Raw genomic sequence first — 25,665 nt, forward strand, 5'->3', positions numbered from 1 at the left:
TACACAGTCAATGAGGAAGTCAATCAGGATGTCTATTCCTCTTTGGTTGTATACGATATTCTGGACTTTGGCTGTCCTTGACCTTAGAAGTATGATTTGGAACTTCAGTAGATACTTTTTCTCTTGAGCTAACTCTGCATCATTTTCATGTGGCATTGTTGCAAAGACACAATCATCAGGTAACTCAGATTCAACTAAGTCTTCAACTAAGGGCTAAAGAAGTTGGTATTTCTGGAGATTATTTCAAGAGAACAACAATTGGTCAGCACGGCGCTGTCAAAGTAGCTCTTCTTCAGTTTGAACCATGTGGGAAATTGGACCTGTTTTTGCTAAAACTATGGCTGGTACCCATTTCTCACTCATGGTACTATTACACACTAACACTCAATCTCCTTGTTGCAATGAACGCTGTTTTGTTCTCACTTCTTGTCTAGTAACTTAAGATTGTTGCTGACGCTCTATATGTCTGAAGTTTCTCGAGGTAATAACAAATCAAATGTAGCTCTCAACTTTCTCCAAGTGTATAATGCAGGTGAACTTTAGGGAGTTGCATGAGTAGTGCTTCTGTAAGATGCCAAAAAGCTATTCGCGTACATGATAACATACCTTGCTTTCTTGAAGGTTTTAGAAAATATTTTAAGGATTCTACGAATCATTCAGCTGTCTGATGTGTCAACTATCATCTGATGTATGATAAGGTGTGGGTTTTATATGCTGAACACCACTTCCTTTGAAATAATCTTCAAACACTTGTGAAGTAAACTGTGAACCATTATCACTAACAATCTGTTCTAGTTTGCTAAATCTTGTAAAAATTCATCAAATGTTTCAATGGTTTGTCCAGTTCATAGAATCCCTACAGTGCAGAAGGAGACCATTCACCCCATCGAGCCCACACCGACAACAATCCCATCCAGATCCTATCTCTGTAACCCCACATATTTACCCTGCTAGTCCCCCTGACACTAAGAGTCAATTTATCATGGCCAATCCACCTAACCTAAATATTTTTGGACTGAGGGAGGAAACTGAGCACCTGGAGGAAACCCACACAGACACATGCAAAGTCCTCACAGACAGTCACCTGAGGCAGGAATTGAATCCAGGTCCCTGGTGCGGTGAGGCAGCAGTGCTAACCACTGTGCCATCTGATGTAGTAGATCGTATGATACCAACTTCTGGCCATTTTGAGTGTGCATCAATTGTGACTAAGAACACATAACCTCAAATGGACCAACAAAATCTACATGCAATTGTTGCTACGGCATTTTAGGCAACTCCCTAAGTGTAAAGGAGATAACGGTGGTGTATTCCTTATTCAAGCACAAGACTGACACTGTCCCATTATTTCTTCAATCTGAGTATACAGATCCAGCCATCAAAAATAACTACATGTGAACTTCTTTATCCGGACTACACCAGGAATTCCTTCATGTAGTTGTTCAAGAACTCTTTCCTGCAGTCCAAGGCGAATGATTACCCAGATTCCTCACGATAGGCACCCACCTTGGATGGTCAACACAAGCTTTCTTGACAAATATGATTTTCAGAAGGCGTTTGACAAGGTACCTCACAAGAGGTTATTGCAGAAGGTCAGGGGACATGGAGTTGGGGGTAGGGTGTTAGCGTGGATAGAGGACTGGTTGTCAAATAGGAGGCAGAGAGTGGGGGTCAATGGGTGCTATTGGGATTGGCGGTTGGTGACTAGTGGAGTGCCCCAGGGGTCGGTGCTGGGGCCTCAGCTATTTACCATTTATATAGATGATCTGGAGGAGGGAACCGAGTGTAGGGTGTCGAAATTTGCTGATGGCACCAAGATTGGTGTAACGGCAAATTGCGCGGAGGGTGTGGAGAGTCTGCAGAAGGATCTAGATAGGCTGGGCGAATGGGCCAGGAAATGGCAAATGGAATTTAATGTTGGCAAGTGTGAGGTGGTCCACTTTGGTAGGAATAATGGTAGGAAGGATTATTACTTACGTGGAGAAAAACTGCAGCAGGTGACGGTGCAGAGGGACCTCGGGGTCCTTGTGCATGAGTCGCAAAAACCCAGCTTGCAGGTGCAGCAGGTGGTCAGGAAGGCTAATGGGATGCTGGCCTTCATAGCGAGGGGGATTGAATATAAAAGTAGGGAGGTCTTGCTGCGGCTATATAGGGCATTGGTGAGGCCGCAGCTGGAGTACTGTGTGCAGTTTTGGGCGCCGTACTTACGCAAGGATATTTTGGCCTTGGAGGGAGTGCAGAGAAGGTTTACTAGGCTGATGCCGGAGTTGAGGGGGTTGAGCTATGAGGACAGGCTGAATAAACTAGGCTTGTACTCATTAGAGTTTAGAAGAATGAGGGGAGATCTCATTGAGACGTATAAGATGATGAATGGGATGGATAGGATAGAGGTGGAGAGACTCTTCCTGCTCAGAAAGGACAGTAGGACTAGGGGGCACAGCCTCAAGATAAAGGGGGGGCGGTTTAGAACGGAGTTGAGGAGGAACTTCTTCACTCAAAGGGTGGTGAATCTCTGGAATTCTCTGCCCGTTGAAGTGGTGGAGGCTACCTCGCTAAATATTTTTAAGACGGGGGTTGATGGGTTTTTGATAGGCAAGGGGATTAAGGGTTATGGGGAGAGGGCAGGAATGTGGAACTGAGCCACGACAGATCAGCCATGATCTTATTGAATGGCAGGGCAGGCTCGAAGGGCCAGATGGCCTACTCCTGCTCCTATTTCTTATGTTCTTATGTGGATGATGCATTCCAGCTATTATTCCCTTCAAACCAGATCTATCAGCTTCATCATTTCTGGTCTGTTTCTGAATTTGAGAAGCTGTCACAGGCAAATGATCAGCTAGCGAAAAATAAAGAATACTTACAAAACTAGTTGGTGGCATCTGCTCAATAGGTAAAGGTAAGCATGATAATGCATCAGCTTGGCACTCTGATCAATGATACTTTATATGGTAGCAGTGTGCAGATAAGATTAGTGACCATCTTTGGTTTTGACTATCAGCTAACAACAGTGTGTTTTTAGATGACCCAAAAATAGTATTTAGAGGTCAGTGATCAGTCAATAATATGAAATAACGACCATATGAGTAACGATGAAACTTTTGTACGCCAAAAATTATACAGAGTGCTTCTTTTTCTAGCTGAGCATAATTAGATTCAGCACTAATCAGAGTACGCAAAGCAAAAACTCCCCCAAAGGCATAATATGTGAAATGACTGCCACAACTCCACTGGGTGAAGCATCGCAAGCAAGCAGTAATGGTAGCTTCAGATTAAAATGTATCAATACTTCAGACTTCTGTAAAGCATTTTTGACTTCCTTGTATGCTTTCATACATTCTGCTGTCCAGTCCCATGACTTTCACATATAGTAAACTATGTATTTCAATGTTGTAGCTAAGTAAGGACAAACTTGCCGTGGTCATTTACTAATCTTAGAAAGGGCTTCAATTCTGTCATGTTCATTGCACATGGTACTTCTAAAACAGCATTTATCCCTTTAGCTATTTTGTAAAGGCCTTTACTGTCAATAATGTGACCCAAATACTGGACTGAGGTTTGGAAAAAGTCACACTTTTCTTTCCTGACCACAGACCATGTGCTTGAAGATGTTCCAATTTTGCTCCTAAGTTATTCAAGTCCTCCAGTTCACTGGACCCTGTAATTGGAAAATTATCCAGGCAACATTGTACACCAGAGAGATTACTTAAACTCTGATCCATCGATCTTTGGAACAGGACTGGTGCGGATGTTATTCCAAAATGCAATATTTTACAATGAAAAAGACCTTCATGAGTAACAATAGTAATGGTTGAGATTCAGTGGCTACATTCCTCTGTAAATAAGCTTGTGAAAGATCCATCCAGCTGAAATCCTGCCCACCTGATATCCAAGCAAACAAATCTTCAATTAAGGGAAGGGGATATTGATCAGCACAAAACACTGAATTTTTGGTTGTGTAAAAATCACAACAAGTACAAACTCAACCATCTGGTTTCAAGGCAGATATGATGGCAGTAGCCCAGTCACTCATCGTAACTGGTTAAAAAGTCATATTAATTCTTGGGACAAACTGCCTAAGGTATTTTTTGGCAGACTATTAGGTTTTATCTTGAGTTTCACTTGAACTCCCTTCATTGGGCCAAGTGTATCTTCAAAAACACTCTTGTATTTTCCAGAAGGTGTTGTAGGTCTGTTTTGGCAATGATCCATCCATTGACTGCACTTCAGTTAAGCTTTACCTTCTCCACACATGATCTCCTAGATACAGCTGGAAATTTACCACAGACCACATGGAGAGGCAACACATTTGTTCGTCCATTCAACTCTACATTGACAATGACGTAATCTTTTGGGCAGATCTCTTCCATGCATGTCTTCAAAATCAGATTAGCTGGTTATAAAAGAAGATGCTTCAGCTTTTGTTGGTATGTAGTCTCAGGAATTAAAAGGTACAGCAGCACCAGTATCAGCCTCCATCCTAATAGAATGTATACCTAACTTCGGAATCACCCAGAATCTGTGATTCACTCTGTATGGGTAAGAGGTTCAGCCGAAGCTCTTCATCATATTTCTCCTGTTTGCAACTGTAATTATTTTCGTCCAAGTTGTAAACTCATTCGGAGAATGCAACCTGTCCTTCTTCTTGAAGGTACCTAGATTTTTCTTCCAAATAGTCTTCTCAAGAAAAGTTGGTCTAGCCCAACAAGCAAGTAAGCTTTGGTCCCTGGCTTTGCTGGATGAATCAATAATGGAGCAAATTGAAGGTTTTATTTCCTATTGTACTGAGAAAAACTGGTACAAACAACTTTCAATTCAAACAACAATTTTATTCACTTGTACTAAGTACTGAAAATACTTGGCATAGGAACTCTGTGATTCATTTTCTTCATTGAAAGGACCCTAATTGATCCATCATTCCTCTTGCAAGCAATAGTGGCTCAAGATTATTCAGTTTTTTTTTAACTGTCTTCCCAATACTTCCCTTTATATACTGGAGATTGTTGACTTGATACAAGTTATTTTTCAAACTGCTCAGTCATACAGCGAGCATGCCTTCTTTTCAAACGCGCCAGGTACTGCCTGGAATCTCACCCTTTTCTGATCGGAAAACCTGCTTTTGTTAAAAGCACACAGACAGCTTTCACCTTTCTCAACTGTATAGTGAATTTCCTGCTTTGCCACTACTCACTGAAAAACATGCATAGACCCTGCAGCTTCGATGAGACTAACTGATTTGTTTTTTTCTGGTAAGAAACACAATTTATTTTTTTTCCTTTTTGGTCTCCCCTCACTGGTACTTCAATCTTTAATCCTGTTGATGACTTTTCCCAGCCTTCTTATATTCAAGGGGGTTCATCAGAGCCAGAGCTTATCCTGTCCTCATGGAGACAGCTACACATTGAAGCAGCATTTGATGGAGAACATCCAGGATTCTTACCACAGACCATCTCATTAAAATCTGCTTTAATCCTTGTGCAGATAAATTTTTCTAGACTGCACTAAATCACTTCCATGGCATTCTTTACAGTCCAGCAAGGCAGATATCATATTGGTTAATAGATGAACTAGAGAGGGGATGACAAGACTCTTCTAATCTTCACCAATGTGAAAGTCAGCCTCATGTGGGCTGGTGTGTTTACACAGTAAAAAAAAATTAAACAGTTGAACACAGTCAGGTACAACATGAAACAAAAAAAACTGAATACAAAGGTGCACAATTTCAAACTCAACAACAAGCAGATTAACATGAAAAAGGATTAGGTCTTTCACAGAAAATTTTCAGCATAATTTTCTGAATTGTTTTCAATGATAATGCAATATTCTATACTTAATCCAGTTCAACTGTTTTGACTGCCTGAGGGATCCAAAACAGACACACAATTTAAATACAGTTAGAACCTTCTAACATCATAATCACTTATTCCATTTACTTCTCAACGATGACCAACTCAACATACTGTGTAATAAAAATGGAGTCCTATTTTTTCAAGAAAGGTCAGACCCAAATTACGATTATGTTCAAATCTGGTTGCAAAGCACTCATTTATGAATCTCTTCTGCAAGCTTTCATTTGATGACTTGATCAAAAATGTAATCTAAGAATGGATAATGGCCACATCCCCAAATACATGCTTTTTGGTGAGCTTGCTTTCACATGAGGCCAACAGCTCACCTACATCTGCATTGCAAAGTTGATCAAAAACATAACTGATAAATGGAAAGTCCTTTCTGTTGACCGGAGTGCTTGGAGACAAGTGAATGAAGGCCATGGAAAAAGCAGAGGGCAAAAGAAATGACCAGATGGTAGAAAGAACACACTGGCAGAAAAATACATCAGTACAGAAAAATACATTGGTATCAATGGGTGCTATTCTGGTTGGCGGTTGGTGACTAGTGGAGTGCCACAGGGATCAGTGCTGGGGCCTCAACCATTTACCATTTATATAGATGATCTCGAGGAGGAGGCTGAGTGTAGGGTGACGAAATTTGCTGATGACACGAAGGCGAGTGGTAAAGCAAATTGCGTGGAGGGTGTGGAAAGTCTGCGGAGAGATCTGCATAGGCTGAGCGAGTGGACGAGGACCTGGCAGATGGAGTATAATGTTAGTAAGTGTGAGGTTATCCACTTTGGCAGAAATAATAGTAGGAGCGGTCATTATTTAAAAGGCGAAAAGCTGCAGCATGCTACAGTGCAGAGGGACCTGGGGGTTCCTGTGCTCGAGTCGCAAAAACCCAGTCTGCAGGTGCAGCAGGTGATCAAGAAGGCGAATGGAATGTTGGCCTTTATAGCGAGGGGGATAGAATATAAAAGTAGGGAGGTCTTGCTGCAACTGTACAAGGTACTGGTGATGCCGCAGCTGGAGTACTGCATGCAGTTTTGGTCACCGCACTTGAGCAAGGATATACTGGCCTTGGAGGGAGTGCAGAGGAGGTTGACTAGGCTAATACCGGAGATGAGGGGGTTGGACTATGAAGAGAACTAAATAGACTGGGCCTGTACTTGTTGGAGTTTAGAAGGATGAGGGGGGATCTTATAGAGACGTATAATATAATGAAGGGGATGGATAGGGTAGAGGTAGAGAGATTCTTCCCGCTTAGAAAGGATAGCAGGACTAGAGGGCACAGCCTCAAGATAAGGGGGGGCAGTTTAGATCGGAGTTGAGAAGGAACTTCTTCACTGAAAGGGTGGTGAATCTCTGGAATTCTCTGCCCGTTGAAGTGTGGAGGCTACCTCGCTAAATATATTTAAGTCACGGGTAGATAGGTTTTTGATAGGGGAATTAAGGGTTATGGGGAGAAAGTGGGAAAATGATCTTATTGAACAGCGGGGCAGGCTCGAAGGGCTAGATGGCCTACTCCTGCTCCTATTTCTTATGTTCTTATGTTCAGTTGACATCAGGCCTTCATTATTTGTTTGTGCCAGCTGCAGAAGGTACTGCCACTCTCAAATCAGCCTCTACGGCCACAACAATGTTCAAAACAGGTATACATACATCCTGGGTGAAGCTCATTGTCTCCCAAGATGGACAGATGCCATCATAATCCAAGCAAAACTAACACTACATGGATTTCTACACACACCAACTATTAGACTTCTACAACTAATAGTTGGTGTAGAGATCCATGGCTTCATCTCCAATGAAACTGGTAGAGAGACAACTAAGGAAGGATGTGCTGCCCTTGGAAAGGGCCCAGAGAAGGTTCACAACAATGATCTCTGAATGAAGAACTTGTTGAATGAGGAACAGGTGGAGGACTTTGGGTCTCTACTTGTTGGAGTTTAGCAGGATGAGGGGGGAATCTTATTGAAACTTACAGGATATTGCGAGGTCTAGATAGAATGGATGTAAAGAGGATGTTTCCACTCGTTGGAAAAACTAGAACCAGAGGGCACAACCTCAGGCTAAAGGGATGATCCTTTAAAACAGAGATGAGGAAAAATTTCAGAGAGTGATGAATCCGTGGAACTCTTTGCTGCAGAAGGCTGTGGAGGCCAGGTCACTAAGTGTCTTTAGACAGGGATAGATAGATTCTTGATAATAAGGGGATCAGGGGTTATGCGGAAAAGGCAGGAGAATGGGGACGAGCAAGAAAATCAGCCATGATTGAATGGAGGAGCAGACTCAATGGGCCGAGTGGCCTAAATCTGCTCCTATATTTTATGGTCTGTGGTCTAACTTCAACAAGTGAAAATAATTTTAGTTCAATGTGCTCTTGAATTAAGATTGTCATCAGTTACTCTGGGCATAACACAAGATTTACTGAAACTTTTCTAAGTTGAGACATAATTAAATGTTTGAATACTGTGAGGTAACAGAGAGGACTGATGAAGCTAATGTGGTTGATGTGTTGTATGTGGTTTTCCAAAGGGTTTTTGATAAAATCCCACACAACATGTTGGTGAGCAAGGCTGAAGCCCATGGAATAAAAGGGACAATGGCATCATAGATATGAAGTTGACTGAGTGACAGGAAATATGAAACAGTGGTGGTGTTATTTTTCAGACTGAAGGGAGGTTTACAGTAAGGGTAGTGGTTATTCGAAGTCCCAGCAGATTGGAGGGTGGCAAATGTTGCCCCACTGTTTAAAAAAGGAGAGAGAAAATTATAGTCCAGTAGCAGGGAAAATGCTAGGATTCATTGTAGAGGATGTGATAACAAGACACTCAGAAAATATCAATGAGATTAGACAAAGATTCAAGAGTTATGAAAGGGAAATCATGTTTGACAAATAAAGAGGTTTTGAGTAGGTAACTAGGAGAATAGATAAGGGAGAACCAGTTGATATGGTGTATTTGGATTTTTAGAAAGAATCATAGAATCCCTACAGTGCAGAAGAAGGCCATTTGACCCACCAAGCCTGCACGACTTAAATTCCTCCCAGGCCCTATCTCTGTAACCCCACGTATTTACCCTGCTAATCCCCCTGACACTAAGAGGCAATTTATCATGGCCAATCAACCTAACCCGCACATCTTTGGAGCATGGGAAACAACTGGAGTACCTGGAGGAAACCCACACAGATACAGGGAGAATGTGCAAACTCCACACAGACAGCTATCCGAGGCCAGAATTGAACCCGGGTCCCTGGCATTGTGAGCAGTGCTAACCACTGTGCCGCTTTTGATAAAAGTTTATTTATTAGTCACAAGTAGGCTTATATTAAGACTGCAGTGAAGTTACTGTGAAAATTCCCCTAGTCGCCAAACTCCAGTGCCTGTTCGGTTACACTGAGGGGGAATTTAGCACGCCAATCCACCTGACCAGCACATCTTTCAGATTGCGGGAGGAAACTGGAACACCTGGAGGAAACCCATGCAGACATGGGGAGAACATGCAAACTCCACACAGACAGTGACACAAGCCAGGAATTGAAACCAGGTTCCCGGTGCTGTGAGGCAGAGTGCTAAGCACTGTGCTACTGTACCAACCCCAGTCCCACATAAAGTCCCACATTAGAGATAAGTGTGAGAAATTAAAGAATTTGAGATTCAAAGAACATTTTGGCATGGACTGAGAATTGGCTTGTAGACAAGAAACACAGAGTAGGAAAAAGTGGGTCTTTTTCAAAGTGATAGGTGGTGACTAGTGGGTTATGGCAGGGATCAGCGCTTAGGCCCCAGCTATTCACAATATACATCAATGATTTGGATGAGGGAATCAAAAGTAATATTTCTAAGTTTGCTGATGACACAAAACTAGATGGGAATGAGTGGTGAGGAAGAAGTAGAAGCCGAATGGCTGCCTCCTGCTTCTATTTTCTATGTTTTTAAGCTTCTAAAAGGCCTGTTCCAGGTTCACTGCTTTTCTTGCTCTAAATTAATGGAAACGATGAGGGTGTGCTGGGTACAACTTCCAAATTTTTGGATGACACAGAACAACAAATGATGAACTTTGAGGAGGATAGTGATAGACTTCATGAAGACACAGACATCCTTGTGGAAGGGAAGGAAATGTGGCAGAAGTATAAAGTTATACATTTTGATAAAAAGTTCAAAGAAAGGCTGTGTTAAGTAAATAACAGAATTCTTATGGGGGAGTAGGGAACCCGTGGGGTACGTGAGTAAGTTGCTAAAGGTGGCAAGGCAGATTGAGGAAGTGGCTAATGAAGCATAAGGATCCTGGGCTTTATAAGTAGGGACATAGAGTACAAAAGGAAGTATATTATAATGAACCTTTATAAAACGCTAGTTCAGCCTCATCTGGTTTCATAATTCTGGGCACCAAACCTTAGGAAGGCCGCAAAGGCATGGGAGAGAGTACTGAAAAGATCTTTAAGAATGATTGCAGGGATGAAAGAATTCAGTTATGTAGATAGTTCGGAGAAGCTGAGGGTGTTCTCCTTAGGGAAGAGAAGAAAGAGAAGAGAAAAGAGAAAAGTAGGGAGAAGAAAGAAGATTAAGAGAAGATTTGATGGAGGTGTTCAAAATCATGAGTGTCCAGACAGAACTGATGGGAAGACACTGTTCCCATTGACAGAAGGATAAAAATCAGAAGACCGAGATTTAAGATGAATGCCAAAAGAACCAAAGGCAACATGAGGAAAAATTAATTTCATACAGTGTGTGGAATCTGGAATGCAATGTCTGCAGGTGTGGATCATTAACTGAAGGGGAAATGTTTGCAGGGCTACAGGGAAGGGACAGTTAAGTGGAGCTAGCCAAGTAACTTTTGCAGACAGGTGAGATGGGCATGACTGGCTGAATGGTTTCATTCTGTGCTGTAACCATTCTATAATTCTGTGATCACCTTTGCATAATCCGACCTTCTGAGAACCTACCCTCAATTGTTGCTGTTTCTGATGTTCACTTTCCTGCAGTTCTTTCTTCAGTTGTACGACATTCTGCTCCAATTCCTCAATAACATCAGCTGCCTGGTGCATGAAGAAAAGGGAAAGATAAACAACCGTGAGGTTAATAACCAAGGGTGATAGTACCCTTCCACACAATACTCACTCAGAATACAACAAAACTGTGCCCACAAAAGATGACATAACTGTAAATGCTGGTGTGTTGGACAAAACAGAAAGAAATCCCACCAAAACAGAAAATGCTGGAAAATCTCAGCAGGTGTGGCAGCATCTGTAAGGAGAAAAAAGACCTGACGTTTCGAGTCCAGATACCCGTTATCAAAGCTTCTTTTCTCTCCTTACAAATGCTGCCAGCCCCGCTGAGAATTTCTAGCATTTTGTCTTTTGGTTTCAGATTCCAGCATCTGCAGTATTTTGCTTTTATCCAATGTTGTGAGGATTTTGACAAATGAAAACAAGCAAACATATTCCAGTATTCAATCTGAAAGACTACACATGAAAAAACACAGAAAGTAGAAGCAGGGGTATTGGGACTTCTCCGCCAATTCATTTTGATCATGGCTGACTATCAAATTCAATACTTGATCTCATTTCCTCCCCTCCCCCAACATCCTTGATTTCTTTAGCCCCAAGAGCTGTATCTAAAAATCAGTGAATTTTACAGATCAAAGATTTTGTGATAAACAGGGTGAGTTTAAAAGTTATTTTATATACAAACAATGAGGAGGATGGTGCTTTCTGTATACCTTGGCTGCTGAGTGTGCATGCTCCTGCTTTACATATTTGAGCTCAGAGTCATGTTGATTTTGCATTTGCCGTACAGTTTTCTCATGGCCCTCTAACATGTGCTGCTTTTCTTTCTGAAGAGAGCTGTATCTGAGGGCAAAAGAAAACAAACAACTTGTTACAAAGTTTCTCACCAATCTAAGCGGGACTTTCCGACAGCAAGCTTACTTTAATCAATGGCAGGAGTTAAAACATTTCTCTCCGGATCATTGTTCATGTACTGCTTGACTGGCACTGGGTTACAACAATCAGCAACATTTTTATTACTGAATGAGAGGCTGAATAATTTCATTTGCGAGTTTATGTAACACTTGTCTGCCATGTTATTGTATAGTTTACTAGGTTTAAAGAAAAACTGTAAAATAAATGCCTTTTGAATGATATATGCAATAAAAGAGTTCAGATATCTGCTTCACAGATTGGGGGTCAAATTATATGATAAAATTCATTTGTCCCCGAGTCAAAAGGGTGTGGATTCAAGTTCCACTTCAGTTTCTGAGCACAGTTATTCAGGCTGACACTCCATTGCAGTACCGTGAGAATCCTGCACTGTCAGAGGTGCAAACTTTCGGATGAGACATTAAACTGGCCCTCTGAATTGGTTATCAACAATCCCCTTCTACTCTACCATCCTGGCCAAAATCTTTCCCTCAAACAGCATCTGTGAGGAGTTTGCACCTTCTCCCTGTGTCTGCATGGGTTTCCTCCGAGCGTTCCGGTTTCCTCCCACACTCCAAAGACGTGCAGGTTAGGTTGATTGACCATGCTAAATTGCCCCTTAGTGTCCTGAAATGTGTAGGTTAGAGGGATTAGCAGGTAAATGTGTAGGGATTAAGGGGGTAGGGTCTGGGTGGAATTGTGGTCGGTGCTGACTCGATGGGCCAGATGACCTCCTTCTGCACTGCAGAGTTTCTATGAATCTATGATCAAACAGATTATCTGGGCATTCTCCCATGACAATTTATTGGAGTTTGCTTTGTCCAAACTGGCTGCCACATTCCCTAAACATGACGATGCTTCAAAAGTACAAAAGTCTTCCTTTGTTTTTAGAAAAGTCAAAAGTCATCTGAATAACCTCCGAACAAAATGCTGTAAATTATTTCCCCAAGAATGCACATAGGGTTTATCAGAGATTGAGGATAATAACTGGGTTGGAAATGCCATAATTAATTTGAAAGCCTATTATATAGAAACACAGAAACATAAAAAATCAGTACAGGAGCAGGCCATTCGACCCTTTGAACCTGCACCAGCATTCAATATGATCATGCTTGATCATAGAATCATAGAAACCCTGCAGTTCAGAAAAAAGCCATTAGGCCCATTGAGTCTGCACCGACCACAACCCCACCCAGGCCCTAGCCCCATATCCCTGTATATCCACTACTCCCTCTAACCTACACATCTCAGGACACTAAGGGGCAATCTTAGCATGGCCAATCAACCTAACCTGCACGTCACTGGACTGTGGGAGGAAACCAGAGCACCCGGAGGAAACCCATGCAGATATGGGGAAAACGTGCAAACTCCACACAGACAGCTCCTTCGTGAACATATCTAACGAACTGGTCCCAACAGCTTTCTGTGGTAGAGAATTCCACAGGCTCACAACTCTCTGAGTGAAGAAGCTCTTCCTTATCTCAGTCCTGACTGGCTTACCCCTTATGACCCAAGACGGGAATCGAATTCAGGTCCCTGGAGCTGTGAAGCAGCAGTGCTAACCACTGTGCTACCGTGCCGCTGATCATGTGCCTCCAGTATTCCGCTCCCGCTTTCTCTCCATACTGCTTGATCCCTTTAGCCACAAGGGCTTGTCCAGCTCCTTCGTGAACATATCTAACGAACTGGTCCCAACAGCTTTCTGTGGTAGAGAATTCCACAGGCTCACAACTCTCTGAGTGAAGAAGCTCTTCCTTATCTCAATCCTGACTGGCTTACCCCTTATGCTTAGATTGTGACCCCTAGTTCTTCACTTCCCCAATATCAGGAACATTCTTCCTGCATCTAGCTGTTCAGTCCCATCAGGATTTTACATGTTTCTATGACAGCCCCTCTCATTCTTCTAAATTCCAGTGAGTACAAGCCCAGTTGATCCAATCTCTCTTCATTTGTCAATCCTGCCACTCCAGGAGTCGGGTGAACCTTCGCTGGACTCCTTCAATAGCAAGAATGTCCTTCCTCAGACCAGGAGACCAAAACTGCACACAATACTCAAGGTGTGGCCTCACCAAGGCCCTGCATAACTGCAACAAGACATCCTCACTCCTATACTCAAATCCTCTTGCAATGAAGGCCAGCATGCCATTAGCTTTCCTCACTGCCTGCTGTACCTGCATGCCAACCTTCAGTGACTGTTGCACTGTGAACAGGTCACGTTGCACTTCCCCTTTTTCAAAACTGCAACCATTCAGATAATAATCTTCCTTCCTGCTTTTCTCATCAAAGTGGATAACCTCATATTTATCCACATTATATTGCATTTGCCAAGTATTTGCTCACTCAGCCAGCCTGTACACGTCACCCTGCAGCCTCTTAGCATCCTCCTTGCAGCACACACTGCCACCCAGCTTACTGTCATCTGTACATTTGGAGATATTGCATTAAATTCCTTTGTCCAAATCATTCATGTGTATTGTGAATCACTGGAGTCCCAACACTAAACACTACCCCACCAGTCACTGCTTGCCACTCTGGAAAGGACCTGTTTATTCCCACTTCCTGCTTCCTGTTTGCCAACCAGTTCTCTATCCAAGTCAATAAATTATTCCCAATACCATGAGCTTTAATTTTGCTCACTAAGCTCTTGTTTGGGACCTTGTCAAAAGCCTTTTGAAAGTCCAGATACACAACATCCACTGGTTCACCTGTGTCCATTCTACTGGTCACATCCTCAAAAAATTCCAGAAGATTTGTCAAGCACAATTTCCCTTTAGTGAATCCATGCTGACTTGGACCAATCCTGTCACCACTTTCCAAATGCTCAGATATTGCATCTTAATAATTGACTTCAGTATTTTCCCCACCACCAATGTTAAGCTGACAGGTCTATAATTTCCCGTTTTCTCTCTCCCTTCTTTCTTAAAAAGTGCAGTTATGTTAGCTATCCTCCAATCCATTGGAACTCTTCCAGGGTCTATAGAATGCTGGAAAATGATCACCAATGCATCCACTATTTCTAGGGCCACTTCCTTAGGTACTCTGGGATGCAGAGCATCAGGCCCTGTGGTTCTATCGGGTTTTAATTGCAGCAATTTCCTCATGCTAGACTGTCTGTCCCCAGGTATTTCTGAAAGGTTATTTATGTCCCACTTAGTGAAAACTGATCCAAAGTATTTGTTCAGTTGGTTTGCTATCTCTTTGTTGCCCATTATGAATTTACCCGATTCTAACTGTAAGGGTCCTATATTTGTATTCATCAGTTTTCTTCTCTTTGCATATCTATAGAAGCTTTTGCAGTCAGTTTTTATGTTTTCTGCAAGCCTATTCCCGTATTATATTTTTCCCTTCTGAATTAAACACTTTGTCTTTCTTTGCTGGATTTTAAGTTTCTCCCTGTTCTCAGGTCTGCTGCATTTTCAGGTCAATTTATATGCCTCCTCTTTGGCTTTAACACAATCCTTGATTTCTTTTGTTAGCCATGGATGAGCCACCTTCCCCGTTTTACTCTTACATCAGACAGGGACATACAGTTGTTGAAGTTCAATCATTTGCATCTTTAACATATTGATATTGATTGTTGATTGGTTGTTGAACAGCGCATGTATAAATTGGGCATATAATAATGGAGTAAAAACAATAAGGTACTGCAGTCAGAGACTAAGTTTCAATTCTGTAATTATTTTGGTTATGTAATATATAGGATGTTAATTTTGTAATAAAACTCACTACACAATATACAGTAGAACATTGAAAGAGCAAGGTGAACTCAACTGTTAAGAAAACATACGACTTATACACACACACATATATATAAACAAATTCTGTGTGTGTATGCGTGTCTGTGCATACGTGTGTGTGTGTGTGTGTGTGTGTTTTCGCACTATATATAAATGCACACTAGGTTGCAGCTATATAGAACCTTGGCATAGCCGCATTTGGAGTATTGCGTGCAATTCTGGTCACCACACTACCAGGAGAGTGCAAAAAAGGTTCTTATAGTCTCAAGGGTGTTTACTATGAGGAGAGGTTGAATAAAACTAGGATTGTTTTCACTAGAAAGATGGAGGCTGAGGAGAGACCTGATAGAGGTCTAGAAGAGTATGAGAGGCATAAACAGGGTGGATAAGCTTTTTAGAAAGGGGTACAGGTTCAAGGTGAGAGGGGGAAAGTTAAAGGGAGATGTACGGGGTGGGGGGGGGTAGTTTTTCACACAGAGTGTGGTGGGTGCCTGGAACGTGCTGCCAGAAGAGGTGGTGGGTGCGGCAACATTTAAGAAGAACCGAGTAAGGGCAGAAGTTCTTTTTTTAGTTTAGTTGAGGCATCATGATCGGCACAGGCTTGGAGGGCCAAAGGGCCAGTTCCTGTTCTGCACTTTTCTTTGCTCTTTGTTAGCAGCTGAAAAAAGTCCCTGAAAACATTACCAGTAGGTGATTACATTCCAGAGTTATTGCTACAAGATTACAGGATTTGAATCTGCAGTGGATTAGTGGAGAAAAAATACTATTCTAAATACTGTCATGCAGAAGAATGGTTAAACGCAAAGGAACATGTGCAGAATACCAGCTGATGGAATTCTATTGACATTTTTTTGTAACTGATATTTCATTATTTTCATCTGATCACTCAAAAACATAGTTGTTCACAGAAAAAAATTGTGTAAAAAAATTCCAAACTAAACACATCATTCTGTTTTTAATGCTCATTTTGCAACCATTTTGAAATATTTCATGGAACACATTTGGAACATACGTTATAACTAGCCTCAAGCAAACATTTAAAGATTGTTTTTAAACCAAATCAGAACCATAAATGATCAAAGAGTGAATGTGCAAATCCATATCAAGCCACATTATTTCTCTGTTTGAGGACTGAAATCACACTTCTGTCCCAGAACGAAAAATGCAACCATCTTTCAAAAGGCTGATATTTAAAGGATAAATTAAAATTGTGTTCATGTTATTAACCTCATTCAGCGGCAATTTAATTGTCCAGTTGTTATCAGCTTTCTTCTTTGTAATAATTTAGTCAACCTTCCAAGCTTGAGCTTTAAAATGATTGAAGAACCAACTTCAAAGAAGCTGTGTTTCTTTAAACTTGCTCCTGGAAACAGTAGGCAGAAGCTCAAAAATAGCTAAATAAAAACTTTTCAATTTAATAGTTGTGAGATTAAGTGCCAGGAAGACTAAGCAGGCTGGATCAAAAAAAAAGATTTTGGGACAATTCAAGATAAAAGAGTGAGCAGAATTAAAGGCCTCATTATTACAGTTTAAAGTTTTTAAAGTTTATTTATTAGTCACAAGCAAGGCTTACATAAACACTGAAATGAAATTATTGTGAAATTCCCCTAGTCGTCACAGTTCGACAATGGGTGGGAGAAGGTCAGGGGTTATAACAAAAACAACTTGTGCCCATGTAACACATTGAACATAGTAAAAATGTCCCAAAGATTTTCAGCTGAGTGATATCAAGCAAGATTTTGACACCTAAACACATGCGGAAAAATTAGGGCAGCTAAACAAGGTCGGATTTAAGGAACATTTTAAAAGGAGGAAGGAGAAGTAGAGAGGTTTAAGGAGGGACAGCCAGAGCTCAGAGCCTCAAACACTTGAAAACACAGCCACCAATAGTGGAGCAATCAAAATAGGAAATGCACAAGAATTCAACGACTCACTAAGGCTTCTTTGAAAACACTTTCCAAACCTATACTACAAAGAAAAGGGCAGCGGATACATGGGAACACCACTACCTGCAAGTTCCCCTCCAAGCCATACACCACCCTGACTTGGAACTATATCGCTGTTCCTTCACTGTTGTTTGGCCAAATACTAGAACTCCCTTCCTATTAACATTGTGGGTACCTACATCACATCGACTGCAGTGGTTCAAGGCGGCCTCACCACCACCTTCTCAAGGGCAATTAGGGATAGATAATAAATGCTGAGCCAGCAATACCCATATCCTGTGGGCGAAAGAAGGAATTGGAAAACTGTAGAGAGGAACTCAACGAGGAATCTGGCTGGATGAGATTACAGAGGTAGGGACAAAGGCTTGAAGGAATTTTAAATATAGACTTGCTTGACTGGTAGCTGATGAAAGCCAGTGAGCAGAAAGGATGATGGATGAATGGAATTTGATGCAAGTTAGGATATGAGCAGCAGAGTTTTAGATTAATTCAGTTTCTGGAATGTAGAAGATGGGACATTGGCCAAGCGTGTGTTGGAATAATCAAGTCTAGGGAAACTGAAGGCATGGAGGATGATTTTAGCAGGTGAGCTGTGGCAGCAGTGGAGTCCTGCCATGTTACAGATGGAGAAATAGGTGATCGAAGTGATGACATCAATATGTGACTCTCTGAATCGAATATGACATCAAAGTTACAAACAGTCTTCGGCAGCCTTAGATACCTCCTTTGGAGAGAGATGGAGTCAGTGATTAGGAAATTCAGTTTGTGGCAGGGACCAAAGACAGTAACTTCACCCTTCCCATTATTTAACTGGAGGAAATTTCTGCCAATTCAGTGCTGGATGTCAGTCAAACAGTATTGAAAAGTGAAATGCAGGAAATATGACACAAAAACACACTGTACACACGCACAATGTATTTTTTATGGCAGTGGATACTGGGGCATCCAAGTGACTCACCATGGAGAGGCAGTAGAGTTAATTAACATACTTAAATCAGGCCCCATTGCACAATTGCAAAATTTACCGTTGCTGCTGCATGGATCGTCCTTGGATTGGATTGAGAAACCCAGCATTGAAAGGAAGATATGAACTCCTGGCTCCACCAAGCTAAGTATCTTTTCCATCAGCATTGGCAGAGTCTCCTCTTTAATACCTTTACCATGCAGCTGAAGTACTGCCCAGCCTTGTCATGGGGAGACAAATCCCCCAATAACTCAAATGCTTTTCATTCCCTTAACGGACCTTTCACATTGATTTCAGCAGCCTAGTCACTATTGGGCACAATGTTGTTGCTTCAAGAGTCTGATGTCAGGCATATGAAGGACATTCCCAGACAGCAGAGCTGGATTTGAGTGATTAGTGTCTCAATGCTGGAAATATTGGCTTGGGAAAGTACGCTGTTGTTGGGCTTTCTTACCACTGGATTTGGAGGCACTGTTGAGGGTACTTCCCAATTCTTTGAGGTGCCTGTTGTGGGTTGCCCAAGTCTCCAAAGTAAATAGGAACACAGGGATGACAGCTGCCAGGTCAACACAATCTTTATTTGGGTTGAGATTCCAGTCCTGAAATATTATTTTCCTTTGTCGGTCAAAGGCTGAGTGGGCACAGTGGAGACAATGTTGAATTCAGTTGTCTATGTTTGTCTTTGTTGAGAAGAGGCTCCCAAGATATGGAAAACAGTCCACATTTTCCAGCATCTCATCACTGATTTTAATCATCAAGGTTAGGTTTTGTGCTGTGAGAGCAGATTTGAAGAGAACGTTTGTTTTCCAGGTGTTTAGTGAAAGGCCCATTTTCTCATGTGCTTCAGAGGAGTCAACAATGACCTGGTGCACAGTTTCTAACTAAACACACACTTGTGTTATCTTTATGCACAATGGCAGTGGTTGGACTGATTTTGGTTTTGGATTGAAGGCGGTGTAAATTTCCTGTGTGTTCTGCAGATTCTCTCCACGCCTGTGAATACTTTGCTGGAAGTGAGGTGCAGTATTGCAGTGAGAAGATGGAGAATGGAAATGTTGTTCATATGCCTGACACCAGACTCCTGTTCTACTTGGAACTCAGCTGGGGCAGGAATCTCCTAGGGTGTGCAAATGTTGTAGGGATGGCCTCAAAGCAACCTTAAAGAGGCCAAACATCCCTACCAACTCACTGGAACCCTTGGCTTGTAACCAACCAAAATGAAGAAAATTGAAACAGGAAGGCACTAAACACAATTGAGGGACTTGTCAGGAGCATGTAGAGACAAAGTCGAGGTTCCGGGGACAGCACACAAACTTCCAAACATCTGTTCTGTCTGACCCTCCAAGCACCACCTGGCCACGTGTGGCAGCGTCTGTAGATCACTCATTGGAATCATCAACATTTTCAGAACCATTGAACTTGAGTGGAAGAAAGTCACCCTCAATGTTGGGGCATCTACCTCAGAGGGTTACAATGCAATGGGTACAGAAGAGGTGGGTGGGAGTGATTACTCTGCAGATTGAGTGCTCTCCGTTGCATCATCAGCCTCAATGAATCTGGTTTGGAACATTCAGTTATTATTCACTTCAATGGAGCTGTCTGCGCCTTCATTTCTTTTTTTAAAAAAATAGACCAAAAAAAGACATAAATCACAAGGAATCACGAAATACTGCTTCTGTTAAAAATACAGAAATTCAGCTGCAAAGCTTCATGTGTTCCTTCTCCTCTCACTGGAGTCTACACCAATTGATGGTTACCTATTAGAATAAACGGCCTCTCTATTGTTCTTTTGCCCATTCAAACTCATCAATTCAAAATGATCTGCAGTCCCATCATCCGTATTCAGAAAGTTCCATTCCTTTCTCACCCGGGCTTCTGGCCTATATTGGCTCCCAGTCAATCACGTCTTAATTTTAAAATTTTCACTCTCATTTTCAAATTTCTTCATGACCTCACTCCTTCCTATTTCTGTAATCTCCTCCAGCCCCACAATCCTCCAAGACGTCTGCACTCCTCCAAGTCTAGCCTCTTGTGCAGCCCCAATTTTAATTATTCTTGCACTACTGGCCAAACCTTCAGTTGCTGAGGGTCCAAGCTCAATAAGACCCTCACTACATTTCTCCACCTCCCTACCTTGCTTTCCTTGTTTAAGATACACCTTAAAACCTATCTCTTGGTTCATGCTTTTGGTCATCTGACCTAATATCTCCTTATGCAGCTTGACATCACTCTTTCTATTGTAATAGTGTTGGGAAGCATATCGGGACATTCAAGGTTCCATATGATTATAAGTTGTTGTTCCACTCTAAATGCCTCCACAGCTCTACCTAGGAGTCCACTCAACATGTTCTGTTTGAAGAACATCTTGACACTAACCCTAAATCTTCAGCTTGCATTATCCATTGTTTTACCGACACTGTTTAAATTGACGGAGCATTCTGAATTTACCCCAACAATACAGCTTCCTATTTCATGCCCTTTTGTAAGGTCCCGTCTCAGTGACAGTAGTGGCTAAGTTCAATGCTGTGACACACGTTGTTCTCTTTACAGCTGCCTTCAAATACCCGTTACATAATGTGCAAAAAGCAAACATTCTGAGAACATTAGATAAAAGCAAATTGCTGCGGATGCTGGAATCTGAAACTAAAAGAGAAAATGTTGGAAAATCTCAGCAGATCTGGCAGCATCTGTAAGGAGGGAAAAGTGCTGACGTTTCGAGTCCAGATGACTCTTTGACCAAGCTTTGTCAAATTCTGAGAACAGTCTACCACAATTATGGGAGCACTATTTGCATCCTTTCCTTTCATTGTTATCATGCTGCTCCTTGAATTTATGTTTTCTTGTGTTAATAAAGTGAAAGGTAGCATTTATAAGGAACAAACTTCTTTTGTCACTCAAGCTCAGTGCAATGCACTCCCAGGCCAGGTGCAAGAATAGAAAGTAAAAAGTCTACACCTAAGTTGTTCCTAAATGCATGACGGAACAAGTCATTTCACACTATTTTCAGGACACTACATACCTCATCTTTACCTCCTGCAGCTCCAAGCACACCATCTGGCAGCGCTGTTCCACTTCTCCTTTCTCTTGGGTTAGTTTCTGTCGCAGCAGATTGCTATTCTCGGCCTCTACGGTCAGTTGCTGTACGCGAGCCTCCAGTTCTTTCACCATTTGGTTCTGTGGGCGCAAACAACGAATTAAATACACTCCCTACTCCAAGGTTTGTTAATATAAACTATGGGTTTGAGGATACACCTATCCACCAAACAGATCACTTCTGAATGTAGTCAGATAACATGAAGCAACTTCTGTGACACAATCTGTCAGATTTTGCTGCCTGTCCGTGGAAAAGGGCAATTTAAATTCAAATGTCTTCTCAACTGAAATAAATGCACCAACTATGTCTTGAAATATATGAGCTCAGTTCAATCATGCCAACATGATTTTCTCTACACGCCCTCAGTACATCCTCAATGGGTAGTTACAGCCCAAAATGTCACAATATTCAGTGATGTGGAGATGCCAACGTTGGGCTGGGGCGGACACAGTAAGAAATCTCACAACGTCAGGTTAAAATCCAACAGGTTCATTTGGAATCATGAGCTTTCGGAGCGCTGCTCCTTCATCAGGTGAGGGGAAAGTTGGGTTCACAAACATGGCATTTATAGACAGAGACTCACATTCCAGCCATTATCTTGCAATTGAGTCTCTGTTTATATATGCCATGTTTGTGAGCCCAACTCTCCCCTCACCTGATGAAGGAGCAGCGCTCCGAAAGTGCATGATACCAAATAAACCTGTTGAATTTTAACCTGGTGTAGTGAGACTTCTTACCATATTCAGTTCTTCTCTTTGGATTTCTGCCATTTCCTGAGTCCAGAACTGTGGCTGGTGCACAACAGATGATGATTTGAGTTCAAATGTTTGCTTTGTAGGTTTATTGAAAATCTAAAGCTCAATATTATATCTGCAACAGCTATAAATTAGAGTGCAAAAAATGCTTTTTATTTAAAGATATTGCTTTCTGTTCCCAGTTTACATTTGAAGAACTTCTGAGCAGCCAAGTCATAAATCAGATATCTGATCCACAATACGGTGAGTGTTAACCTGTTAAGAAACTCAGGGGTGGATTTAAGGGATTTTTAAAAATTTGATTTGATTTATTATTGTCACATGTATAAAAGTATTGTTTCTCATTTGCTATACAAAGCATAGAGAAGGAAAGAAGACAGTGCAGAATGTAGTATTACAGTCATAACTAGGGTGTAGAGAAAGATCTAGTTAATATGGGGCAGATCCATTCAAAAGTCTGATGGCAGCAAGAAAGAAGCCGTTCTTCTGTCAGATGGTACGTGATCTCAGACTTTTGTATCTTATTCCCGACGGAAGAAGGCGGAAGAGAGAATGTCAGGGGTGTGTGGGGTCTTTGTTTATGTGGCTGCTTTTCTGAGGCAGTGGGAAATGTAGATGGAATCAATGGATGGGAGGACGGGTAAAAAGTTAGAAGCAAGGCACGTTTTGGGTAAGTTAAATTTAATTTTTCTGCAGCTGGAAGGGAATTTGTGGATGGATTGCGTGTTGAGAAAATGTTTGGCTATTCAGTGGTTAACTTCAGTTCCTGCCAAAATTCAAAGCGATCGACCACAGCAACAAGTTTAGAAGACAGAGAGAAGGGTGGGGCTGGAGAACTCCGTGTTCATAACTGTGGCAAAAGTGTGGCAGGTGTTATTGAGAGCTGAGAGGGAACTTGGAAAAAAGATTGCTCTCTCAGTACCATTGAAGGTTGAGAAAGGCTGTAAAAACGGAGTAAACTTGTAAGAAAGCCAGCTCTACAGACCAGAGAACAGTGTGGGAAAATAGATTTCAGAATAGCAAAACTAAATAGAAAATAATACTCCAGAAGTGTAATAATTCTGCAAAGTTCAGTCTTCTGTCACCAAGAAACTCTTCATTGACAACAAGAAGGAACAGCTACACACACTGCTTACATGTAGTCCATAAGACCATAGAATATAGGAGCAGAATTAGGCCACTCAGCCCATCAAGTCCGCTCCAGCATTCAATCATGGCTGAAATTTTTCTCAGCCCTATTCCCCTAATCCCCTTATTAATCAAGAACCTATCTATCACTGTCTTAAAGACACTCAATGACCTGGCCTCCAAAACCTTCTGTGGCAAAGAGTTCCACAGATTCTCCATTCTCTGGCTGAAGAAATTCCTCCTCATCTCTATTTTAAAGGATCGTCTCTTTAGCCTGAGGTTGTGCCCTCTGGTTCTAGTTTTTCCCACCAGCAGAAATACCCTCTCCATGTCCACTATATACAGGCCTTGCAGTATCCTGTAAGTTTCAATAAGATCCCCTCTCACCTTTCTAAACTCCAATGAGTACAGTCCTTAACCGTTAATAATGGCAGAATTGCTTCATAAAAGCATAATTGCTTTTTCTTACTGGTGAAGATTCTTGACTTAAAGACATTATCCAGAGAGAAAAAAATTTGTTCTTACTCTTTGTTGCCAATGTAATAATTCTTCTGTCACCAAAAAACCTTTAATGACCACAAAAAGGAAGAGCCATGCTCAAGGCTTACAGCCTGTAGTCCGTACCCAGAGATCTACAACAACAGTCCAGGGTTGAAACAACAGGTTTTAACCCCCCCGCTGCTCACTTCCCATTGAGTGAGCCTCGGCTTATTCAATAAGAGAGTTTGTACTCCACGAATCCCACAGGGAGATTTAATGATGATCCCCTGAGCCCGTCATAACAAGGCAAAATCAAGGAAAAGAGATACACGAGCTTGGAGTTAAAGAAACCATCCTATTTAACCAGGTTTATAGTTGCGAGAGGACTTTGATAGGCAACTGAAATTTTTGAAATAATTCTATTGAGAAGCTGTACCTTGAAAGTTAAAGAAATCGACAGTGAGAAGAAACAGCCATCCAGCTGAGGCAGCGGAAAGAGATTGGTTCGAAATTCTGACAGGAGTAACTGCTAAAAGTGAATTGAAAATTCACTGATAAAAATTACCTGGGGAAATTCTGAGGAAGAATCCACAAACTGCAAACTTGTGTGCTAATGAGACCATTGTAGCTTTGAATGTACTATGTCATCCATGTTAATCTTAAAACCTGTGTATATTTGCTAAGTTTAAGGGGAGAGTAAATGATTATTGTAATATAGTCCATTTCTTTCATATTTAATAAAATGTTTTTTTTGGTAAGAACTAATTAGTGGTTCTGTGACTCCGTTTCCTCTACGTTTAATAAAAAAGAAATGAACGTTATGGTCTTCGAGACAGGGTTCCATTCTGGGATCTTGCCATCCAGTTATCAAACCAACTCGGATACTAACATAACCCAAACGTCTTTCCATATCTTGAACCATTTAAGGATTAGTAGTTAGAATAAGGAATCTGGGTGACTTCATTGATAGATATTAATGAGGATTGAAAATGAACTGACAGTCCACACTCTTGAACGTATTCAATCTTTTCTGCTCATGGTTAAAATAAAAGATCCAGTAGATCTAAGATACTATGGGGAACCCTGACATTCAGTCAGCTCTCTCTCTATTATTTGGAAACATGCTGATCCTCAATAATATAATTATAACCACAAACAGCAACTGGTGTCTTTCTTAATGGTTACTCCATTCTTAAAGTTACAAAACCAATGCTTAGAGTGGACTGGGCAAACCCAAATCCATCTCCTTGCTTGCTCCAAAAACCAAATTCAAATTGAATCCAATTCATGGTCCCCAAAAGAGAGACAAATAAGATCCAAACTGACAAGATAAGAAAGCATTGCACCCCACCTTGGGCTTGATCAGACGCTTGATCTGTGCCAAAAGGCATCTGAAACTCAAAGTGTTGTAGGTGAATGGAACCCATTCTGCACATGGATTGAGAAATCTGTCAGGGCTGCGAGTGGGTTTTATACTGTGCTCCAAAATGTCACAAGTTTAAAGTAATTATTTTTGAAACACTGAAGCATTATACTTTGGGGAAAGTCATTTTTGAAACATAAACATGTGATATCAAACATCTGTTGTTCATAAACTAAAACTATGCTTCAAGCGTTTAATGGCCAGGCCGTATAAATAATTACTCCTACTGGAACCCACAAATAGGTACAGCTGTTGTCTGATTAAGCAGCAAGGAAGATTATTCAGTCACAGGCAAGTATTTTGCTCACCACAAAATTAGTAAAGTCAGCAAATTAACAGGAGAAATAACAAAAAACACTAGTCTCTCCAAGAGGGAAAATTGCA

At 41.4% G+C, this 25,665-nt stretch overlaps 1 protein-coding gene across 2 annotated transcripts in view; it reads right to left on the reverse strand.

Moving 5' to 3' along the window:
- The window catches only part of cep112 (centrosomal protein 112), a 468,252-nt gene that overhangs the window by 269,796 nt on the left and 172,791 nt on the right, over nucleotides 1-25,665 (reverse strand). For both annotated transcript variants that reach the window (XM_080209170.1, XM_080209169.1), the window contains 3 exons: nucleotides 21,421-21,575; nucleotides 11,556-11,685; nucleotides 10,780-10,872 (listed from right to left, as the gene is read on the reverse strand). In XM_080209170.1, the coding sequence (XP_080065296.1) occupies nucleotides 10,780-10,872; nucleotides 11,556-11,685; nucleotides 21,421-21,575 (378 nt within the window). The remainder of the gene's footprint in view (nucleotides 1-10,779; nucleotides 10,873-11,555; nucleotides 11,686-21,420; nucleotides 21,576-25,665) is intronic.

The sequence above is a fragment of the Carcharhinus amblyrhynchos genome, chromosome 21, assembly GCF_965287045.1.
Source record: "Carcharhinus amblyrhynchos chromosome 21, sCarAmb.v2.hapA, whole genome shotgun sequence".
NCBI lineage: Eukaryota > Metazoa > Chordata > Chondrichthyes > Carcharhiniformes > Carcharhinidae > Carcharhinus > Carcharhinus amblyrhynchos.